The 16333-nt window shown below is 48.4% G+C and overlaps 7 protein-coding genes across 7 annotated transcripts; 5 read left to right on the forward strand and 2 right to left on the reverse strand.

The window, feature by feature from the left end:
* Positions 1-205: 205 nt before the first annotated feature.
* Positions 206-985, reverse strand: DFL_009848 (uncharacterized protein; the record flags this gene model as incomplete). The annotated part of the gene is made up of 2 exons (XM_067639795.1): positions 206-330; positions 397-985. 2 exons carry the CDS (start codon positions 983-985, stop codon positions 206-208), a joined length of 714 nt encoding a protein of 237 aa, XP_067487548.1.
* A 783-nt stretch (positions 986-1768) lies between these two features.
* On the forward strand, positions 1769-2166 carry DFL_009849 (uncharacterized protein; the record flags this gene model as incomplete). Its single annotated transcript, XM_067639796.1, has 3 exons — positions 1769-1946; positions 2038-2048; positions 2134-2166. 3 exons carry the CDS (start codon positions 1769-1771, stop codon positions 2164-2166), a joined length of 222 nt encoding a protein of 73 aa, XP_067487549.1.
* A 486-nt stretch (positions 2167-2652) lies between these two features.
* On the forward strand, positions 2653-3328 carry DFL_009850 (uncharacterized protein; the record flags this gene model as incomplete). The annotated part of the gene is made up of 2 exons (XM_067639798.1): positions 2653-2854; positions 2943-3328. 2 exons carry the CDS (start codon positions 2653-2655, stop codon positions 3326-3328), a joined length of 588 nt encoding a protein of 195 aa, XP_067487550.1.
* A 303-nt stretch (positions 3329-3631) lies between these two features.
* DFL_009851 (uncharacterized protein) lies at positions 3632-5883 on the reverse strand (the record flags this gene model as incomplete). Its single annotated transcript, XM_067639799.1, has 4 exons — positions 3632-3984; positions 4176-5038; positions 5093-5672; positions 5742-5883. 4 exons carry the CDS (start codon positions 5881-5883, stop codon positions 3632-3634), a joined length of 1938 nt encoding a protein of 645 aa, XP_067487551.1.
* Positions 5884-8134: 2251 nt separating this feature from the next.
* Positions 8135-10188, forward strand: DFL_009852 (uncharacterized protein; the record flags this gene model as incomplete). Its single annotated transcript, XM_067639800.1, has 2 exons — positions 8135-8763; positions 8823-10188. 2 exons carry the CDS (start codon positions 8135-8137, stop codon positions 10186-10188), a joined length of 1995 nt encoding a protein of 664 aa, XP_067487552.1.
* Positions 10189-11007: 819 nt separating this feature from the next.
* On the forward strand, positions 11008-13908 carry DFL_009853 (uncharacterized protein; the record flags this gene model as incomplete). Its single annotated transcript, XM_067639801.1, has 1 exon — positions 11008-13908. One exon carries the CDS (start codon positions 11008-11010, stop codon positions 13906-13908), a length of 2901 nt encoding a protein of 966 aa, XP_067487553.1.
* A 766-nt stretch (positions 13909-14674) lies between these two features.
* DFL_009854 (uncharacterized protein) lies at positions 14675-15244 on the forward strand (the record flags this gene model as incomplete). Its single annotated transcript, XM_067639802.1, has 2 exons — positions 14675-14941; positions 15008-15244. The coding sequence occupies 2 exons, from the start codon at positions 14675-14677 to the stop codon at positions 15242-15244; spliced, it is 504 nt and encodes a 167-aa protein (XP_067487554.1).
* Positions 15245-16333: the final 1089 nt, after the last annotated feature.

The raw sequence follows: 16333 nt of genomic DNA on the forward strand, positions 1-16333 counted from the left end.
GTTTGGAGTTATCATTACCATAGATCAAGCCGTGAGGCGGGGAATATATATTGGGTTCTTTTCATTACATTCGACTATTGTTTTGATCTTTTATCTTCGTTGAATAGGTGCTCACTTGCGTCGAGTTTGGAGCTCGCATTGTTGAATTTCTCGGAGAGGGCACATCAAATGGTGAGGCCGGCTTTGAATCTTAATTTTGCGAATTTTAACTACCAATCCGACTTCGAGTATCGCACAGTACCGCTTGGGTATGGCTACCGAGTAGTTTGAACGACTCCACCAGAAGTTTCATTTCCGTGCAAAGCTCTTCCATACCTCGGATAAATTCATCTACACCGATATAAAATTTGTCAACCGAATATTTCCGTCTCGAAGGGGCAAGGTTCGGAACTCTACCAAATCCCCTCCGCGGGTCCATCATATTCAATCCAGTCCCGGAACCGCAGCATGGGTCGGCAGTTTCAGCTATATTCATAGTGGTTGCAACGGTGGTTTCCAGGTCTACGGCGCTATCTATCCCCTCGATCCGAACAACTCGACTCGCCGGAATCCCGTATAAAACAAGATATTCCTCCCCTCTCACGTACTCTCTCAACCCCTCAGGCGGCAGAACACCCGCACCCTCAAACGCCTGTTTCGGATTATAAACATACATCGGGCCTCCCAACCCCTCCGCCTTGATAGTCATCAACCTCACTTCATCCCTGGTTTCTAAATTTTTATACTGCTCTAAAGATCTTGCCCAGGATATTGCATATGACTTTGAGGATAAAGTGGAGATGAACCTACTGGGAATGTTGATTTTCCACTGTAGATGATTTGTGATCTGGGAGATCGTGGCGGGACCCATTGTTGTGAGATCTTTGGCGCGGAAGCCCGTGATGTTTTGGGAGAAGGTTGTCCAGCTGCGGGGGTAGTCGATTCTGTAGAGGTATTCGGGGAGGGAGGAGGGGTGGAGGGGGGTGATGGCTATTTCTTCCGACATCTTTCATGGATTAGAGATTCTGTGCGGTATGAGGAGACTTTGTAGGGATTTATAGGACTTAGTCTGGGTTGCAGCTATAACGACATGTCTGCGCTTGCAGGGTTCAAAACGCACAAAGTGAGTTTCGGTATGACTCGATCCCGCTTATATACAAGTACACGGTAGTATAACGTTGTCCAGTTTACCTTACTTTCAGAAATAAGAATATTCGGTACCGTGTAAGTACATGCTCGATTTACGGATTAATTGTCGGGGTATTTTCCCTACAACGAGATCGATGCCCAAATTGTTGGAATCTTTTGTAATTACGTGTTGGCTTCGGTCAGATCTAGGTGCGTATGCACATGGCCGGAATCACCCGTTCGTTAATTTTGTTTTACGGTCTGATTACGAGACCGGCCTTTGGAATACGCACTCCCTCTGGTTCTCCGGACTCGAGGTTAGATTGCACTATTTTCCACGATTTTCGATTAATAATTCGCTGACATCATTGACGTTTTTGGTGAAGCTAAACGTTCTATTCGTGCCTGAAGTTATGCAGATCAAGCCGGATGTGTGAAATGAGCGTACAAGGTGGCTTCCCATTGTATAGTGGGTGCGAGACCAGGCGGACAGCGTATATAAAGATGTTCATTTTGACGCCTGGGTATATTTCTCCTTCTTCTCTCGTCTACTTTATAATTCATACCCTAGCACAATCGATCAGGAAACCACCTAGATTCCACCCCCCAAATATCTACTTTTGACACAACTACGGCTTTCAAGCTACCGAACGCTCCTACAATGAAACCGTCTTTGATCGTTAGTGCCTGCACCGTGATCTCGTTGGTATCCGCGGGACCACTCGCGTATGGAGTGTGCCAAGCAGGCTGCGCGGCGGTAGTAACCGCCTGTTATGGCGCTGCCGGGTTCGTTTGGGGTGCTACGCTGGCTACAGCGGCACCGCCCGCTATCATTGCCTGTAACAGTGCTTTCGGCACCTGCCAGGCGGCATGTGTCGCCGCTGGATTCGCGCCTTGTCCATAAATATTTTTGTATAACTATGTTTCTAGGTTTGACAATGGTAGGTCCCCTGGATCCTTGAATCGCCATTGCGTATTGTTTGGATTCCGTTCGAATTGATAGACTAAACATGATATGCACCAAAGTCGGCCCTTGGGGGAAGACGAAGGGTGAGATGATTGCCAAGGAAGGGGAAAGCTGGCCGGTCGCTTTGCGGATTGGGGGATTATGGACATCAAAAGCTGTATATATTCTTGAATTCAATTTGTATTGGAACTCTATGGAGCTTGGTAGGCGTTTAGTTTCGATATCTGTGAATTGGGTTTCAAATAGGAATAATTTGGATATAACATTAGTTTCTTTTTAACAAAATGAAGGACATCGTTCCGGATGAGATTTGCCTCTTAAATCATAAACGAAGGATGAGATCTGAAGTGCACAGTCTTGACGCCTCGTTCGATGATACAGAACTGTGTGTTGAAGAGCACAACGCAAACCCTTCTAAAAATACCACAAACGTTTGCTCGTAGCGAAAAAAAAAGCTGCTCTCCAAGCTTATAAAATCATATTGACCAAAACCTCAACATCGAGTATAAACCACTTCCCACCGCATCCATACACATCAGCGACTCGACTTCCTTACTACCAACGGCCTCTCACTTACCATGGCGCAGCCAGCTCCCACGGCTCCCCGGAGCACAAACGCCCCGCTAACCCCCACTCAAACACCGTACTTCGAGAACGGCATGACGATCCTTTTGAACACCTGGCCTGCGCTATCCATGGCTGTCGAGAATGAGTTCGGAGGACCGGATTCGGCCGATAAGCGGGATTGGATGTGCGGTGCTGTTGCTGACTTGTTCAACTGTACGCATTCCTCCTAACCTTCTGCGAAGATACGATCTTCATGAGTGTTATGTGAAACTGATGATTCCTTTTCTCGGAAATGTTGCAGCGGAGCCGGCAACTGACGCCGAAGACCTCGAAGACTTCCTCCTTCAAATCCTCTCCGACGAATTCGAAACCGCATTGGAAGACGATAGCGCATACACCGTTTCTCAAAGGATATTACTCCTACGACGACAGATCGCTTCCGACGACTTTTCGGGAGCGAACGCACTGACCGAGTTTTGGGAAAAACATGGGGGGAGGAATAAACCGAAGGTTAAGGTTGTGAAACAGGGGGATAGTGGTGATGATGAGGAAGATGGGGAGGAGGAGGAAGAAGAGGGAGGGGATGTGGAGATGGATGAGGCGCCGCAGTTGGTTGCTGTTAAGGAACGGGTTGAGAAGGTGGTCGATGAAGATGGGTTCGAGTTGGTGCAGAAGAGGAGGAGGTAGATGTTGCCGGATTGTTCTATCTGGTTTATGGATTTTTTTTGTGATGGCATTTGCATGGTGTTTTTTGGTTTTTTCTTTTGGGTAAAAGCTTTTTATTTTATTTTATGGGATGATAGACAAGATATTATTGCTATCTATTTATATATGGGGTGACAAGGAGTGTGAAGAAAGGAACGGATATACTGCTGGTGATTACATATTTGGACTCTGTGGGTTTTAAGTACGAAGTTACTCTCAGAAGGTAAAAGTCTTATAACCAAATTCTGGTTACGAGATCAAGAAGAGAAGGGAGGGCGACCCAGGTTACTCGTAGTACTCCAATCCCAGTCCTATAGCCTCGCACTGTTCTACCTCGGAGTATCCTTTCATAACCGCCCCTTCTAACTGCATCAACCTCACATCCTTAGTCCCCTTCTTCCCCACCGCCTTCTTCCACCCACCTTCCTTCTCAATCTTCTCGATGGTACCGAAATAACCCCTCGCCTTCAAGAAAGCCTCATCCGGATTCGGATCGCCGGTCCTAACGAAAGCAGCCCAAAGGTCGACCATCCACCGCATGAAGACCGCATCACCGCCATCATCACGATCGGGCATTCCCATATACCCCATTGTTCCAAACGTGTACGAAAGCTCTCCGGAGTGACATTTATAGTATTCTTTTGAATAGTCACCCAGCGGTTTTTCCGGGGATGCGGGGGGTTGCATTGTGATGGCGACCAGAGGGGGAACATGTACGTTCGATTGAATTCGTACATGTAAACGCTCGGGACGACTTTGTGTTTCGAAAGGGAGTAGCCGGTCGACCAGGTTAGGCATGTAAAACCGTAATCGGTCATGATGCGGGTACTTATGTTGAATGCTGCTTCGGCCGCGTCGACTGTCGGGGGAGCCGAGAAGATCGGATTGCGGGCGAGATGGGAGAAGTCTTCGGAGAGGAGCAGGGGAGCTACCGAGTCGAAGTAATCTTGAGTATTTGTGGTACCGTAGAGGGCGGAGTTGAAGGGGGCGATTTCGTCACGGACGATGCCGAGGAGGAGGGGGACCGGTACGGTGTAACCCGGGCCTTTGCCGGTGGTGGAGAGGCTACCGGTTAAGAGGCGGGAATCGACGAGGGGGTAGTTGACGTAGGCGCTCAAGCCGATTCGGTCGGCGGGGAGGGCTCTGAGGCACGCCAATTTATCGGAGATGTCGAGGTTACCGCATCCGAGGTTCGTGACTATGTCTCCTGCTGCGGTGGCCACGGATTTTGGAAGAGAAATGTATTCGATCTCTGCTTTCTCCGGCGGAGCACCCCAAGCACCGGATTGAATAATGGCGCCGGATATCAATCCCTTCGACTTCTTCGACGCTAATAACGCCCGAACGGCGATGGCGCCTCCGGATTCACCCATAACGGTGACTTTATCCTTGTCACCTCCGAAATATTTGATATTCTCTTTAACCCATCGAAGTGCCGTTTGCATATCCCCAAGACCATAGTTACCATTACCTTCACCGGATGGAACGGTAACGTTGTTGATACCTAACCACCCTAGATTCGAAAGACGGTAGTTTATTGCGACGAAGACTACGTCGCCGCGGGAGGCGAACATGCCGCCATCGGAAGGGGGTTCGTTGGCTGAACCTTGGACCAGGCCGCCGCCGTGGATCCAGAAGAGGACTGGTTTTAGATTTTTGGGGGAGGCGGATTTACCGGGGAGGTAGGGGGTCCTGTTGTTTTCTTTCTTAAGTATCAATCTTTCGACGTATTCTGGGAGAGCTCACCACAGGTTTAAAAAGAGGCAATCCTCGACGCCATAGAGAGTTCCCATGTTGTTCATATCCTGAAGACATATCGGTGGATACTCTAGTCCGGAAATCTCAGGATTACCCGCCGTATACTTTATCACAGAAGATTGAGCGAATCTTGCGGGTTGTGGAGTATAACGAAGTCCGAAGAATCGAAAACCTATTTGATCTCTATAGCCTCTAATTCCTTGTCCTGTTTTCCCAACCTTTCTGGTGATCTGCCATCGAGAGGAAGTATCCGTGAAAGTACCGTTGGATAGAGGAGCGGTATTGGTACAAAGCACCGGAAGGCGTTTATGACATGACACGGCATGGGGATGGCCGAGGGCGTCGATTGCGGTGCAGGATGGTGAGGCGATCCAGAAGAGTTGGGAAGAAGGATACTTTGAAAGGAATGTTTGATAGGAGAGGGAGATTTTTAGGCCGGAGGAGAAGGGAGCTTGGGGAGCAGGGGACCAAAGAGATTCTGAGATTTGGGAACAGGCGGAAGGGGCGTCGGTGTAGGAATGGGTGGACTCGATTAGGATTGCTTTGCTGGAGGTATCGTTGGGTTTGCCTGCTCATACAATTTGATCAATCGATATTGCGGAGTAATGAGATATTACCAAGTTAGAGGAGGACGTACCGGTAAGGTCATTGTCCGTAAGAACCGAAAGAGTAAGATCGGAGACGGATGGCGGTTGAGCAGGACTGGCGAGAACTCCCTGAGAAGAAGAGAGAATTCGACCCAGGTTGAACAGAATCAACAACGTGGAGATGATGGCCATGCTGATAAGCGTATTTGAGAACTGTAGAGCGAGGAGGTGCACTCTTCCATGCATATCAAGAGGATGTATCGGCGCAGGTTGCCGTTTTTATAGTCAAAAATATTTCATCGTATAAATTATAAATCGCAGATTCAACATTGTAGACACGATCGATTACCAATTTACCACCGGAAGCAGGATTTCTTGGTCTCAGGGCCAGCTATAGCGGACGGCAAATCATGCCCTTGAAGATTTCTCGTATTCGTCGGCCGATAGCTATCGACGGTCGACGCGATCAAGTCCAGGACCCGTCGAGGCCGTCTGTGATATGTACTGCATCGACAGTGCAGGGAACTAACTCAAGAAATTCCATGGATTGTCAATACCCGGGGCGGCGTGGCGGATCCAAACGGAGTAAATCCCCTAGATCGCCTCTATCGATATATGCATTGACGAGTGAAATCGCATAGAAGATTCGGGGTTCTCCACGTTTGGGATCCTTGTGTGTGGAATGTTGCAACAAAGGCGTTGTGTAAGGCTTTCCTGTGGCATGCGGTTAACGGCGTCAAATACTCCTCGCACAGCAATATCGATAGTAGCCTAACGTTTAACTACTAGCAGAGTATGCTGCTCGGAGACACTAGAGTTTAGCCGCACGGGTAAACCAGAACACGAGCCAGTAGCTTCTGTGGATCGGTAGCTTGGGGATTCAAAACACGGAACCCATCTGACCGAATCGATGCAAGTCCGTCAACGGAAGGGCGGTGCAAATCTCGGGTGCCTTCCAGCAACGGCCAAGATGGAGTGATCACAGAATGCAATTTCCGCTATAACTCGGGCCTTATGCGATCACTTCTCAAAAGTATGGAGTACTTGTTTGGCGGTCGTCTGTACATAAGTATTGGACCTCCAATGCACGCTGCAGCGCTGACAACGTGGGGAAGGGGTTCCTGCGTTTTATAGCCACAAACGTACGATCGAGTCAATGCATTCTGTCCGGTATCCAGACCGTCTATTATGTAACCACGCTAGAGAAGCTACCGGGAGACAGATAGTAGACTCTGCTCGGTTTGAACGGTTAGTTGCCTCGTACCGTAATTATGAGCTGCCCAACAGAACAGAATATCTGGCAATTAACTCACCTTCGATTGTTAATTTTAGTCAGCTGCATGTTCGTTCTTGCGGTCAGATTTGCCATTGCTGCTGAGGCTCTTTGACAGGGGCAAGATGCAAATGAATGAGTTGAGCTGCCAAGCCAATTTCGTATTTTTTATTTTTATTTATTTTTATTTTTATTTTTATTTTTATTTTCTTCTGCTGGAGTCCAGCGTATACATATACCGATCCACCATTGCATTGAATCCAATCACTCTCTTCTTCTTCTTGGTTGATTGGTAAGATAGACTGTTATCTGTTAGTTGATGGCGTTCTAATCGAGTAGCTGTTGACTGCTGTTGACTGCTGTTGACTGTGGTGGGTTCAGTAGGGCCGGATAGCTCCCCTGTTCTTCTTTGTTGAATTGCAACGTCGTGCGCAGTGCTTACCGGGTTCTAACCACCCTACAACCACCGCTCCCAACTACCTCTAACGACCGCCACTGGCTAGGCTTCACCAGGTATGTAAAACCATACCCACTTATATCTTCGCAAGAGATCTATAGATGGTGACAGAACTAACAAGAATATCAACATGTCCTGTGTAGGAGCTTCTCCGAACAAACTTCACTGCCCTCCTGCGGCTGATTCTTCCAAGTCTGGCAATTTTCTACGGCCAAGCATCCACAAACAATACGGGCGCGCCGTTCGCTGAAAAACGACCACATCGCCCTTTGGCCCTTCGTCTTTTATCTTAGACGACCTTGACATTCGCGTTTAATCCAGAAGTTCTGCTTTTCGAAGCGTCCGCTCCTTATCTTGTTATCATCATCATCCCCATCGCCGCCTCCTCCAGGTTCGGGGTTTAAACTCGAGCTAGCTCTGCAGCCAAGACTATTAATTCGTCAGCTACTCCTTTTTCACTTCAAAGGTGCCCTTGCCTGTCTTGCCTTGCCGTGCTGTGAACTTGATCAAATCCAAGGCCTGGGCAAGAAGCAGCGACCTCCCAAGTGTCCTTTTATACAAGCACTTCCCGTTCGGATATCGCTGCCGAACCTCTCTTTATCCTCTCCTTTGTCACCTTTTTGCCTTTGCTAAACCTAATTTTCTTTTCTCGACCTCTCACAACCGAAGCTTTCTTGACATTCCGGGCCTAGGGCTTGGATTGGATTGTTAAAATGGTGGTGCTAAGTACAATGCTCAACCGCCGGCTTACTATGGTCCTGGCCATCTGCATCGTCCTCCCCTTCATACTAGTCACATTAAGCCACTTTGGCAGCTCGGATCCTATTCCTCACCCTCTTCCGGACGTCACGAATAACCGACCATCTACGGATCAGACGCCTCCACAGCAGCAGCGGCCCCCTGCGAACAACAACCACAAGCAAGAATGGTCCGATATCCAGTTCAAGCAGGATCATGACAAATCCGATGACAAACCGGCCGAAAAACCCACACCATCCGCGCCGCCTCGTCCTGATCCTGAGGTATCGATAGAGGACCCCGTGGGCATGGTTCGGAATGAAACATTGGGATTCGGTGCCATCCTATTGATATCACTGAAAACAAGGACGGACAGACAGGATGCCGTCACGCTCATCGCGAGCGAAGCTGGCCTCAAGGTCACTCACGTAATCAATGCCGTCAGAGGGGAGGATATCCACCAGAAGGCATATCCGTACGGGCTGGCCCGGACCGAGCTGCCGTTGCCGTACCTGGGTAGTTGGAGATCACATATGGATGCCTTTAAATACATTGTCGATAACAGAATTGAAACCGCCCTGCTCCTTGAAGATGACATTGATTGGTATGTCAGTTTACCGATCCGCACGCGACACACCATGTGGGCTAACGTGTTGTACACAGGGACATCTATGTTAAAGAACAAATGACCGCCTTCTCCAAAGCTCTCCGAACCAGTCCGCTGCGAAAACCATTCACCACCGATGAGCTCAAGCGAGCACCCTACGGTCTTGACTGGGATGTCATGCACCTTGGAACCTCCAAGAACCTGATGGCCCCACCGCCTTACAATAATCTCTTCCACCGTTATAATGACCGATACACCACCCCGCGATCGCTAACATATCGCACCACACCCTGTGGCGATCGCGATTTCTTCTGCTGGAACGATATCATCAAGCAAACTCAAGCAGCGGATGACCAGCGAATTATCTTCCCGTCGTACCAGCCCATAGGACTGGTAGCACTCGCTGTAAGTTACCGTGGCGCGCAAAAGATGTTGTATGATCTCTCGTGGAAGGGATTGGACGCCTCCATGGACTTCGGAGTGCGCGATGCCTGCCAACGGGGATTTTTGAAAGGATGGAGTGTGACGCCACCCATCATGTCGTCATGGAGAGTTAAAGGTGCCGGTGATTCGGATTTGAGAAATGGTGGGAAAGGAAGTCCTGGTGTAGGCGTGGGGAACATGCAGGGCGAAGGGATTGGACTCGGGTGGAGCGCTAGGAAGAATATGCGACAGCTGTTCGAAGGTCATAATTACTGGAAAGACGGAACGATCGGGTGGTTTGGAAACCAGGAGAAGCCGGTCCCGGATAATACTTATGTTCGGTTGGAACCTAAGGAGAAGCAACTATCGGAACACGAGAAGGGAAGGCCGAATAGGGATAATAACGGAGGGCAGTCGGCCCATCAAGAACCCACCCCTCTGCAGCCTCCGCAAGAGCAACCTCCTCAACAGCAACAGCAGCAGCCCCCTCAACAGCAACAGCCACCACAACAGCCTCCCCAGCAGCAGCAGCAACCGCCACAACAACCCTCCCAACAGCCTACCCAGCAACCCCAGCAAGAGCCTCCAAAACAGGAACCTCCACAACAGCAGCCCCCTCAACAGCAGCAGCCCCCTCAACAACAACAACCACCACCGCAGCAGCAACCCCCGCAGCAGGAGCCACCTAAGCAGGAGCCACCGAAGCAGGAAACACCGAAGCTAGACGAGGAACCACAGCTCGTAGCTGAGATGCCAGACGACAAGAAACCGCCGCCAACAGGTGAAGGCCACTTCCAACCTCCGCAGGATGATCGGGGGCCACAGGACCCTCCAAAGCCGGTGACCCCCAGCACCGGACCGCCAAGAGAAGAAAAGCCCACGGAACAGACAAAGGAACAACCTCCTAAAGAAAGCGAGAACAAGCCTACGAAGAGTGATAGACCGGTCGGTGAAGACGATGCCTTCGCAAAGAGACGCAAGCGAAGAAGATGGTCGTGAATCTGATGAGCACAAGTTTTTTATTTTTATTTTTTCATTTTTAATGTCGAGCTTTTAGACTGCTTTGGTTAATGCCCTGAAAAGTAACGCATGATATAAAGCGTACCCCTTGCCGCCGTATTTTCCTTATTTGCCTTTATTGACGATCGAAAAAAAAAATGGGTTAGCCATTGGCGCTGGTTCTCTCTCTTCCTACCTCTATATCTCCATATCTCTTCCTCTCCCTTCGCAGATTTTGGTTAGTGTACGCGAGCAATACATGGCCCTGGGCTTGGTTCAACGAGACGAAGCATAAAAGATAATATCTTAAAGATTGAAGCATTACTTTTTTTTGTTTGTTTGTTTTTGGCTCACTAGTTGTTCTTGATGGATTTCCTTTCCCCCTTGCGTCCTTTTCGATTGTATTCTATTTAATATTCTCTGTTGTCCTTTTGCTGTTTAATATCCTATCTCCCAAGGGTGAGAGAACGGGAGTAAAGTATGGTGCTGGGCAAATACAAATGATGCTTTAAAAAGTGTATATATGTGTTCTTATTCCGACTTTTATATGGAATAGCATCGCCATCTTGATCCATCCTCTTTTATATATTATCCTTATCGTTCTTATATCTATGGGGGTGGATGTCATGAATGCCCACCCTTACCTAGCGCCTTCTGCTTTGGCGGGGAACGTGCTGACTAGCAGCAGCCCACCTCAAAAAAAAAAAAAAATTTGAATTTTGCTGCCCCGCCAAACCATCCCCTCACCAACTTACGTCGACATCAACTTCACTCATTCCTCGATCGTATACGCCGTACATTCTAATCCAATCGCCCACGATGCCAGCCGCGACTCTCCCACCAACTCTCCCTCTCGAACTCGCCCTCCTAACCTCAACACCCCTTCCCACCACCCCGCTCTCCACCCTCCTGCAATCCCACCTGACATCCCTCTCCAACGGCGACTACCGCAAAATCCTCACCGGTCCACTCGCAACCTCCCTTCTCTCCCCCGCTTCGCTAACCTCGCTTTCACCTTCCGATATCATCAGGGACTATAAATACCATCTAAAAACCGCGGTTATAGAATCTACATCCCATCCGCTCGAGTTATTAACCTTCGGTATCGCAGCGTTGTATGCTTATCTGCAAGCTACGAGTACGGGGCCTCCGCTGCTACTTAAGGAGGTGGAAATACTTCCAGAAGTTATAGCTTCCGATAAGAAGTTTGTGAAGGAGTTGAAGGAAGGGCTGGTTGGAGGGTTATCGGTTGACGGGGAGGCGGCGTATCATTTGTTACCGTATCCGGTGGTGTTCACGCTCGCTAAAGAGGTTTTGACCAGCGAAGTGCTGTTTAGAGATGGAGATGGGGGGGTGGTAACGGCGAGGTGGTGGAGGATGAGGGTTAATTTTGCGCATCAGAGGGTTTTGAGGGAAGTTTCTAGCACTTTGCACGAAGCTATTTATGCAGATTTGGGGGAACTTGAAAAGTTAATTTTTCGGGAGGAGGGGAAAGAGGGGGATGGTGCCCTGGCGACTGCGGATTTGAAGGCGAGGTATTTGGTTGAACGGTCTACGGTTCATAGCTTTTACGGGTATGATGCGAAAGTTAGGAAGGATCTCGAAGCTGCGGCGGCAGTCACGGGGTTACAATATGCTATTACCGGACGGTTGGGGAAAAGAACGAAGTTTCAAGTTGATGATATTTCACAGCTGGTGGTGTTGGCGAGGTCGAAGGAGGAATATCGGGGTGGTGTGGCGCCGAAGACGGTTTCGTATGTTCAGGATGGTGAGAAGACTGCGGATGGGAAAGAGGAGGAGGAGAGGAAGGTTATGCCGAAACAATTCGATTTAAATGACGATACGCTGCTTGAAGCTATTTCGTTTACCCCCGTCACCGCAGAAATCCTTGAGGCCGCTGCGTTACCCCCATCGTTATCGGCTTTGGATCCGGCATCTCAACCTACGCTTCAACCTATCGATTCTATTATTTTATTACACTTGGCCGAATCGATCAAGAATACAAATCCGGCGGATGGGTTGACGCGCGAACAGATGAGTCCCTATGCCGAAAGAGTACTTCAACATTCTACGAATTGGAGTATTCATACCATGGGGCTTTTGGTTAGGAGTCGATTGGAAGCGTATCGTTCCAGGACGGTGGAGAGGAGTTTACTACAGTTACAGGTTGTGGTGGATCAAATCGTTGCCGCTACGGCTCCGGAGGAGAATTCGGCCGATGTATCGACTTTTTTACCAAAACCGAAGGAGGAGGAGAGTGCTAGTGTTTTTGAAAGGTTGGAGTTTGCGTTCACGTTGGGGTTGCCGACGAGGTGGGGGGTTGAAGCGGAGTTGGCGGCAAGGTGGGTTGATATGGGGGGTCTCAGGACCGCGGTGGGGATCTATGAAAGGCTTGGGATGTGGGCTGAAGTTGCGCTTTGTTGGGCGGCGGTTGAGAAGGAGGAAAAGGCTGTGGGCGTTGTGAGGAGGATGTTGTTCGAAGGGGAGATGCCGAGGGGGGATGATGTTGAGGAAGTGGAGGTTGATGATGAGGAGGAGATGATTATTACGGATGACGATGAAGTCGAACCGGTCGAACGAGATCCACCACCACCGGAGGCGCCGAGGCTATGGTGTATCCTTGGAGAACTCGAGAAGAATCCCGAACACTTCAAAAAGGCGTGGGAGGTTTCCGGAAAACGGTACGCAAGGGCGCAGAGGTCATTGGGGGTTTATCATTTAAGAAGGAAGGAGTATTCGGAGGCTATTGTGGCGTATAAATTGTCTCTGAAGTGCAATCCACTTAACGGACCGGCGTGGTTTCAATGTGGATGCGCGATGTTGGAGGTGGCGGATTGGGATGGAGCCGTTGAGGCTTTTATGAGGGTCATTGGGATTGATGATACTGATGCTGAAGGGTGGAGTAATCTTGCTACTGCGCTGTTAAGAAGGGGGAAAGTTAAAGTTGTCGAGGGAGAGAAGAATACGATTGTTTTGGATGATGAAGATGAAGATGAGGTTGTGGAAAAGAGTGAAGAGGAATTGATGAATGAAGGGAAAATGCAAGCGCTTATGGCGTTGAAGAAAGCAGTGGGACTGAAGAATACGAATTGGAGGATGTGGGAGAATGTTCTTGTCATCGCTGCTTCTTTAAGACCTCCCGTCTGGGGGGATATGCAGATGGCCATAAGAAGGATCGTGGAGATTAGAGGACAGAAGGAAGGGGAGAAATGCGTGGATATTGAGTTATTGGAGATGCTTGTGAAGCATGTTATTAATAACTATGGGAGTGAGGAGATCGGAAGACCCGGGTTGGTTAGGATGGTGGTTGATCTGGTGGATACGAAGATCGTACCGTTGATCACAGGGGACGAAAGGCTTTGGAAGATAGTTGGACGGCTAGCGGAGTGGAGGGGCAAGTTTGCGGGGGTTATTGAGGCTTACGAGAAGATGTTTAGGGTTGTCAATGGACGGTATGATGTCAGAACCGACAGGAGGAGTTGGGGGGAGTTGGTGGAGGCTACGGAGGAGATTATAGGGATTTATAGGAAGTTTGGGGATATGCAGAGGAGTGATGGGTTGGCGGCGGGGAGTGGAGCTGTGGTTATGAAGGATTGGAAGTTTAAGGGGAGGAGTTTGGTGAGGAATGTTTTGGCGAAGGGGAGGAAGTCCGGGTGGGAGGACGAGGATGCGGGGCTGTGGGGACGGTTGGAAGGGTTGGGTGAGGGGTTGAGGAGCTGATTACTTCCTATCTACTTACCGATATGGGCGGATAACTGGGATTTATCTAGCTGTTATGAATTTATAGATCTGGGTTTGGGAAGCTATTTGGAGCGATGAAATATATCGATAAAGTAATCAAGTTCTAGCATCTTGTATTCTTTTGGTTGTTAATTGGGAATCGAAAATACGAAACCATGAAGGTGGCCTCGTGAACCAACTGTCTGAACTATGAAGGCGGAATCGAACGATTGAAGCTGGGTTTGTGTCATCTGTGTCAAAAAACAACAGAGGGTTTTCGTTGCGTAAGCTTGAGTAAGATATATATAAAATATTAGCATTCGGAGCTGTATTGAAGATCGATGTAAAGAGCTTCGGTCAAGTTATAATTATTAGTATGCAAGAGGAAGAGTTATTGAAGAACTATTTGAGAAAACTGACATGGACACCGAAGGGCATTCTTAATTCTACTGCACGCTATTGTCACTAGGGAATATGAAGCAAAAGGGAAAAAAACGGTCTTCATTCGTGATTATAAACGAGGGGGGTCCCCATGACCTCCCAAAAAAACGAAAATAAAAATAATAAAAAAACCATAAACCACCCTATTTAGCACCCACCGTGGCCTGGAGGAATTGCACCTTTATCTCTTTTGAGACTGTCGCTTCCCAGGCTTTGTATTCGTGACGGAGTTCCTCTATCCACGAGATGGGATACCTGAACCCAATATCGCGGAAGGGATGATTGGGATTTGAGGTTGCGCGTATGGGGATTTGAGGTTGCGCGTATGGATTTAAAGGTGGAAGTGGAACTTGAGAAGGATACCGAACCTGAATATTGTGAGAGGGAGAGTTATGATAAGGAGAAGAATGACGAGAAGAAGTATGAGAAGCAGCGTGATGATAGGAAGGATGCTGTTGGGAAGAAGGTTGGTGATGAGCAGCAGGAGGTGGAGGCATGCTCGGCGCAACTACTGGATGAGGAGCTGGTGACGACCCTACACCGTGATTATACGACCAATTATCCGGAGATACGGGATAACTTGGAGACGACGGTTGATAGTTATCTACCTGGCCCGGGAAAGGAGCTGTCGAAGACGGTCTTGAACGAATTGGAGTAGAATATCCTGATCCTACGAACGGGACTGTCGAAGTTGGTCTTGAGCCACTTGCACTTGGAGTTGGATATCCCGAGCTATGCATACGATGGTGGTGAAATTGCTGCGGCGGCTGTTGCTGAATATCTACTCACTTTACGGAAGGAATTGCCGAAGTCGGTCCTGAACCACTTGCGCTTGGAGCAGAATATCTTGATCGGAGGGCATGGTGGTGAAACTGTTGCTGCTGCTGTTGCATAGGGTATGAACGGAAGGCGCGGGACGATGAGAGGGTAGCAACGGGAAATACGATTGTGGGTAGAGGAGAAGAGGAAAGAGGGAGAAAATTATATTCTCGAGCTCGAGAGGAGAAAAGTTTTTGTCATTTCTACGATTTGGGAGCGTTATTGATGAAGTCGTTGAAGTCCGTCTAGGGTTCCCTGGCCCTATAGATGTCTGTGTTCTAAGAGCGCTATCACAAGAGGGTTAGGGGGAATTACAGTGCAAGAAAGCGCATTACGGGTAGGGCAGGAAGGCGGTTAAAGTTATGGTTTTTATGGAGATAAATGAGTGGTTATGAGACTGCGAAAGTCCGTAAGGTTAAGGACCATATAGACGCTTGTATACTAGTTTTTATGATGGCGCTATCTATCTACTTACTTCTATCGACAAACTAACTACTTGCTAAGTTAGAGTTATATAATTCATAATTTCTGGAGGTGTTCGTGCAATAAAGTAATTCTATCTACTTAAGTAGTTATATATATGTCTGTAATATCCAAAATGTTACGAATCTGGTGATGTTGAAAGTTGGTGTTGACTTGTGCCAAAATTGCAACAATATTCCTTTTGGGAGTGGTCTTGGCGCGCATAATCCTTGTCAGGTGAGAGAGCCATCATGACAACATTTACAACCTTCTATTCTCGAGTCGAAGAACGTGTCTTTAGACTTCACCTCGATTTGAGTGGGGCGTGGTTTCTAATTTTCTTTGAGGAACGTTTTCCCGGTCCGACGCCGGCGATTTAGAATCATTTTCGCTTCATGGTATGAGATTTTTGATATCAGAATGCTGGCTAGCCATATCGGTACACTTAATCGAATCTTGAAATACAGCTGACTAACATTGATACCCTTGAACACAGGAATATATTAGATAACCAGCATTGATCTGCTTCGCCAATGGCTATATAGTGCAGCTGAAAATACGCCTTTGAGTCATCCAGGCCGTTTCACAAATCGAAGTGACTCTTCGTCCTGGATTTTGTTCCTTGTTTGGGAGAAAGGCGCACAAATTCCAACATCCAACACCAATATCATTACATCTAGATATTGGCGAGGTATTGAACGCC

The sequence above is a fragment of the Arthrobotrys flagrans genome, assembly GCF_004000055.1.
Source record: "Arthrobotrys flagrans strain CBS H-5679 chromosome Unknown unitig_1, whole genome shotgun sequence".
Taxonomy (NCBI): domain Eukaryota; kingdom Fungi; phylum Ascomycota; class Orbiliomycetes; order Orbiliales; family Orbiliaceae; genus Arthrobotrys; species Arthrobotrys flagrans.